At 59.3% G+C, this 6,144-nt stretch overlaps 1 protein-coding gene across 1 annotated transcript; it reads left to right on the top strand.

The window, feature by feature from the left end:
* RHBDD2 (rhomboid domain containing 2) lies at positions 1 to 5,245 on the top strand. Its single transcript, XM_068656028.1, has 4 exons — positions 1 to 175; positions 915 to 1,316; positions 1,671 to 1,821; positions 3,667 to 5,245. Exons 1-4 carry the CDS (start codon positions 37 to 39, stop codon positions 4,097 to 4,099), a joined length of 1,125 nt encoding a protein of 374 aa, XP_068512129.1. The 5' UTR covers positions 1 to 36; the 3' UTR covers positions 4,100 to 5,245.
* Positions 5,246 to 6,144: the final 899 nt, after the last annotated feature.

Genomic DNA, 6,144 nt, shown 5'->3' on the forward strand with positions numbered 1-6,144 from the left:
CCGGCGGCGGCCGGAAGCGGGGTGGCGCGCGGCAAGATGGCGGCGGGGCGGCGGTGCCCAGCGGCCGGCAGCGCCCTCACCCTGCTGCTGAGCCTCGGCGCCTCCGGGCCCGCGCTGCTGTGGGGCGGGGGCGGCACCGGCGGCACCCCCGAGACCCCCCTGAGGGAGGGGGAAGGTGAGGGGGAACGTGCGGGGCCGCCTCCTGCCCCGGCAGCGGCGGGGAGCGGGGCTGCGGGGCTCTGGGGGGGGGCCCTGAGGTGCGCAGGGGGCTGGCGCTGGGGACCCCCAGGGCTGCTGCTGAGAGCAGCCGGCCTGAGGCGATTTGGTTCTTTATTTGTTGTGGTAGCTGATTAGCAGGGGAGGTGTGGTTGCTGGGCGGTCGTTTTTGTGTTGGAAATGAGGCGTTTCTGCTCAGAAAGGGCAGTCAGGCACTGGGACGGGTTGCCCAGGGAGGTGGTGGAGTCACCGTCCCTGGGGGTGTTCAGGGGAAGGCTGGATGTGGTGCTTGGGGACAGGGTTCAGTGGGTGACACTGGTGGTAGGGGATGGTTGGATCAGATCTTGGAGCTCCTTTCCAACCTTACTGGTTCCACGTCTCCTTCCTTCTCCTTTAATGAGACCAAAATTTACTATAGAAACCGTTGACTTTTTTCCAGTCACCACCCCAGGAAGCACCCGGAGTCAGTCCATCAGTGCAGTGCCCCCCTCTCCTTCTAGAATGTTTCATTATTTACGCCTGGTTTTAAACACCCCAAGCTCCCCTTTTGCAGCAGGGTAGAACAAAAAGCAATACTTTCTGCAGGCTCAGTCTCACCCTGCTCCAGCTAACCAGATCTATTTAAAACAAATCCCCCTTCTGGTGGCTAAAACAAACCCCTCGCTGTCCCTGCCGCTGTGACGTGCTGCTGTGCTCAGTCCACAGGCTGCTCACCTATGTCTTCAGCTACGACGACCTGATATCCCTGAGCTGCGGCGCTGTTCTCGTCTGGTACTTTGCAGGCAGCTTTGAGAAGAACGTTGGCACCGCCAAGCACTGCTTCCTCACCGTCCTGTTTGCCGTCCTCTCCGCCCTCCTGTACCTCCTGCTCGCGGCTGTCGTCTCGAGGGTGGTGGAGGTGGAAGACCCCAGGGGGTTCATGCCGGTGGCGTTTGCCATGTTGGGGGTGTCGACCACGCGCTCGCGGATGAGGAGGGCTCTGTTCCTCGGGGTGAGGGTCCCGGTGGTGCTGGTGCCGTGGTTTCTGCTCTGCGTGGCGTGGTTTATCCCCCGCTCCTCCCTCCTCGGTAACATCTGCGGGCTTCTAGTTGGGGAGGCTTGTATCCTTCCAGGGCCCAGCCCTGAAGCACAGCGTGGGGTCGCTGTTTGTGAGCGTGCTGCAGCTTTAGGGCATTTCCTGGGCTTTTTTCTGCACCGAATTCTCACCGGCTCTACTTGCCCGCAGCACACCCAGCTCTGTGTTGGTCTCTCGCCCTCTGCTTCCACTTCGTGGCTTCAGGTCGTGCAGAGATCCCGGAGCTGAGGAGGGCAGCGGGCTGTGGGGATGGCACTGGGTAGAACTGGGAGAGTTCTCCCGGGAAAACGGGTTTGGAGCCGGAGGGGGATGGTGCGTGGCTGTGTCAGAAACGAGGATGTTTTGTCTGAGGGCCTCCTTGACGTGTTGCTGGCTTCAGATGGGCTCGGCTACTGCTTCTGCCTGGATATTCCCGAGTCGGTGAGCTCTAAGCTGGATCGGCTGTTCCCCTTCACCCTGCTGAAGAGAGTGCCAGGGCTGAGATACATCCCGGGGGCCTCGGCGGAGAGGAGAGCCTCCGAGAGCATCAAGTAAGTGCGGGAGCTCCCGTGAGGGTTTCTTGTCAGGTAGAGAAATTTTGGGGCGTGAGGTGGCACTGAGCCACCCCTAAGAGGTTTGTGTTTGTATCGACGCACGCAGAGGTAACAGCAGCGTGAGAGCAGAGTCGTGCAGCTCTGCCCTGACACCAGGGCTCCTGCCATTTGTTCCTGGCCGTGTTGTGCCCCGGGGTGTGATCTTTATTTGTCTTTGCCCCGCCTGCCAGCAGCGCTGTGAGGTTGGTCACGTCCAAAGCTACCGTTGGGAACTGGAGGTGCCACCTTGCTGCGCTTGTGTTCAGCATCAAGCAAGGCAGCTCTGCCAAAAAGAAACCTTGGCACTTGAGCTGATGTTTGGGGGTTGTTTGAATTTTGTGTCTATCGCAGTCCCTGAGAATTCACTGGTATTTTCTGAAGCTCAGAAATCCGGTTAAATTTTTTCCCGTCTCTAAGATGCCACCTGAGTTTGGCAGAGGAAGGCTGTTTCTCTACGAGGAGTTAAATTCCACGTTCTCTTGAAGTCATAGGCTCATTCTAAAGCATCCTGAAGTGTTTGCACCTACCCTCACCTGAGGGGAAGCCATAAAACAGAACCTCCCTGGCAGGAACACGCTCCCAGATCCTGTGGGGCAATCAGCCTGAGCCCGAGTGCTTGCAGGGGAGCCCAGGCAAACCCAGGAGCGTTTTGCCTCCTCCTGTCAGCGCTGCCCCTGCAAGGAGGGTCGCTCTCGCTGCAGCAGAGCCCTTGTCTGCACCACTCCAGTGCTGCTGCTGGTAACTTGTGCTCAGTCTGGGCTCTGCACCTAAACCTGCTCTCCTTAGGTGAGCTGCCATCAGCGGGCGGTGCGGGCTCAGAGGTGTTTACAGAGACATTTGGCTGTCGAGCAGGGTGTGGGAAGGCGTTTCGAGGATGTTTCCATTTCTGCAGCTCAATTTGCATCTCTCTGCGGCTTAGGTGCAAGTCTGCTGCTTGCTTCTGGGCCTTCATGCTTCTTGCTTTGATCCCTTATTCCCGAGTGCGAGCTCTGAGCGGGTTTTCAAGCTCCAGGAAGCTGCAGGCACCGAGTTGCCAGCAGGCAGAAGCCGTTTCCAGGAGGCTCTGCCTCCTGTATCGCGCCTGCCTCCACAAACGGAGCTGTGGGGGGAGCAAACCCAAGCTCCCAGCCCCCGGCGTGAGCCAGCCCCTTTTTTTCACTGGGATCTGGTGGTCACAGCCGTGTGAGCGCTGCCTCGATGCCCTGCTGAGCGTGTGCGTGGGCCGGGCAGCGCTCCTGGAGGCCCCGAGGCTTTGGCTCTCAGGCAGATCCTGCTTGCTGCAGGGTGAGTCGTGCCTTCTGCTGGCAGAGGCTGCTTCTAGACCTCGCTTCTGAAGGATTCATCTCATCTGTAGCTCTCCTCCTTCCCTTTTGCTCTCTACACTGGCTCCTGCTTCCACCAAAGGCCTTTATGGTTCTCGATAGGTGATGCTGGGCCGCTGTGGCTGCTGCTGAATGGCTTAGATGGGAGGCAGGGGGGTGTGCGTGGAAATTGGGAGGCCTCGTAAAGCCAAACCTTGCAGTGTGGCTGGCATGTGCCCTTTGGGAAGAGATTTAGGGCTAAACCTTGCTTGTTCTGGGGGTTGGGAGTGGGCACATCTGTCCCGGGTGACCAATATCCCTGTTTTTACCCAAAACCTGCTTGTAATAGGGGTTCCTCCTGTTGTAAGAGACAGCATTTCTCTGATGGATTGCAGCAACTTCTGTGAGTGTTGGTCAGGAGGAAACCTGCCCTTGGGGCACTTCCAGCAGCAGCGAGGCAGCGCCAGTTCTGGAATAACCTTCCCTTTTCCTTCCTGCCCAGGATCACCCCTCCGCCAGGCTCGTACCCCACGCAAAGCTCCTGCAGCTCCTCGCCTCCAGCTCTTCCCACTTTCCCCCCGCAGCACCCCGCTGCTCAGAGCCCGGGCTTCCAGCACAGCTGCACGCCAGGACACAGCCCCGCGGGGGGACACACAGGGGCTCAGCACAGCTCTGCAGCAGGACACGGCCTCCCTTCCTCCCTCTCCCAAGCCAGAGGTGCCTTCGGGGACTTTTACCCCCAAACCCACGCCGGGGCCTCGCCGGGACAGTTCTGCCAGCTGGGCAAGTTCTCCATCCCACAACACGTGTGCCCACCAGGACTACAGGCACCCGCGGGCCCAGAGCCCCTGGCTGGGGTTCAGCAAGCCCCAGGGCATCCAGCAGCCCCAGCACCGCTCATTCCAGCTGAATTTTCCAGGATCCAGGTGTACTGATCCTCCCGAGGGCAGCAGGAGGACTGTGTATGGTGCTCGTGTGGCAGCTGGCCACTGTTGCTGAATGGGTTATTTAATTGTTTCCTTTGGAATTTTGATACTTTTTTAGTGTTTTCTGCCCCCCTAAACCCCCCTAAACTCCTCAACAAGGCAGCTCAGACACATGAAAAATAGTGTAAGGGTCCTCAGGGGGGGATTTTGGCCGTTTGTGCAGCGAGCATGAAGCCAAGGAGTTGGGAGGGACCTTGAGAGTGGGTTAGAAGAGTTAACTGGAGCGATGCCGTTCCACTGGGGTGCTCACATGGCTCAGCTGGAGGTGTGTCGCCCACCAGCACTAGCACAACCTCTCTGTTTCCTTCAGAGGGGGTGGGAAGATGTGTGGGAGAGGAGTTTCCAGCAAGGGATGGAGAGCAGGGCGCTGTGCGGTGCTGGTGGCAGAGGGCTGGGGTTGGTGGGACTTGCTGGGCTTTGTTTCCCACCGTGCCGTGCCTGGGAGGAATCTACTCTTTCTGTCTGTGAAACGGGCAGGATCTCAGCTGCTTGGAGGTTTATTCTCAGAGAAAATAACAACGAGAAGTGCTGCGTGAAGCTCCAGGTGCCTTTGTTGCTCCGGGGAATGGCCTCGCCGTGCCTGCCCTGCCTCCTCAGGGCTCCTCCGTGCTATCCCAGCCCGCAGGTAGGAGGCAGCACGGATGGCTGCGTGCCCCAAAGCACCCACGTGCCTTTTCCTTTCCCCCTTTCCCCTTTTTGGGTGCCTGAGGAGGCCCCGTGTTGCTGCACTGCCCCTGTGCCAGCATCTCAGGATCTCAGGTGGGTTTGGTTTCGTGGTCCTGTTCCTCCCGAGCTGCTGGCAGCAATGGCGTTGTTTAACGTGGAGCAACGACAGGACGAGGAGCTCACCTGAAACTTAACAGGGAAACTTCAAAAAGGAACTTTAATACCAGGAAGGAGCTGCTAGACGTGATTGAAGCCCTGATGTTCCCCTCGATTAGTGCCTTGGTGCTCTCCCTCGTGAGAGCCTTCCCCCGAACCGTGACGTTTTCCCACTCTTGTTTCCAGAAACGTGCAGAGAACCCAGGAGGGTGACGAGGACTTCCAGTGTCGTGTACCCTCAAACCAAAAGCTTGAAATACAACTGGAAACAAACCGCTGTGTCTCCTGGTTTGCTTTCAAGTGGGGAGAGCTCTCCTGGGGTGGGCTCAGCCCCCAGGGACTGCAGGGTGGGGCCGGGGCAGCAGAGCTCCTTCCAGGAGGAATCCAGGGCTGGGATTTGGCTCAAAACCCCTTAAAAGGGCTGGGAGGGAGGGGTGGGACAGGGTGGGACGTGGGCAAACGCGGCTGAAAGGAGGAATGGGATTGAGGAGAGGGAGGCAAACATCAGCTGCTTGGGGTTGGAGCTCTGAGATGGGGTCACTGATGGCGAGTTGCAGTTCCAGGTCCCTTCCTTGGAGGGGAGGCAGAGAACTGAAGTTCCTCGTTCCCTCTCTGCTTTTCTTTTTTCTTAAAAATCAATAAAACTGCGGGATGGCTGCCCCCGGGAACACGCTGTCTCCAAAGGTTTGTTACTCCGTGTCCTGCTGCGTTCCCAGTACAACCGGTGCTCTGTCAAAGCTCAGGGTCGCTTCCGCACCTGGAAGCGGGGTGAAACGTGACCCCGGAAAGCCCCTCGGTCACCCCTCTGTCCCCAGGGGGTGACAGGAGCGTGGGGAGGAGCACCGGGAGCTGGCAGGGTGCTCGCCCTGCACACGGGACAGCGGGATGGATGTTCTGGCAGAGCCCAGCTCCTTCCTGCTGCTTTGGGGTCTGGGATACCCACTCCCCTGCTCACCCCCCTGCCCCACAGGGTGTCCCCGACCCCTCTGTCACTGCGGGGCCGTGCCTGGGGACCTGGATCTCCGCAGCTCGCTGCTTCTCCTCGGTGCCCCTGGTTCACCCTCATGGACTTTGCGCCCTCCCCGTGGGCGTCATCGGTTCTGATCTCGGCCATAGGTGATAGCAGCGGGACCGTGGCCCCGATGGCACAAAATCCCCCCTGGATGCCCCAC

The sequence above is a fragment of the Anas acuta genome, chromosome 19 (assembly GCF_963932015.1).
Source record: "Anas acuta chromosome 19, bAnaAcu1.1, whole genome shotgun sequence".
In the NCBI taxonomy this organism is placed as follows: Eukaryota; Metazoa; Chordata; class Aves; order Anseriformes; family Anatidae; genus Anas; species Anas acuta.

Excerpts from the sequence above, each read along its gene's own strand:
- RHBDD2 (XM_068656028.1), top strand. The coding sequence starts at position 37 with ATGGCGGCGGGGCGGCGGTGCCCAGCGGCCGGCAGCGCCCTCACCCTG. Across the intron at positions 1,317-1,670 it reads GCTTCTAGTTGGGGAGGCTT|ATGGGCTCGGCTACTGCTTC; the intron begins GTATCCTTCCAG and ends TGCTGGCTTCAG. Across the intron at positions 1,822-3,666 it reads AGAGCCTCCGAGAGCATCAA|GATCACCCCTCCGCCAGGCT; the intron begins GTAAGTGCGGGA and ends CTTCCTGCCCAG.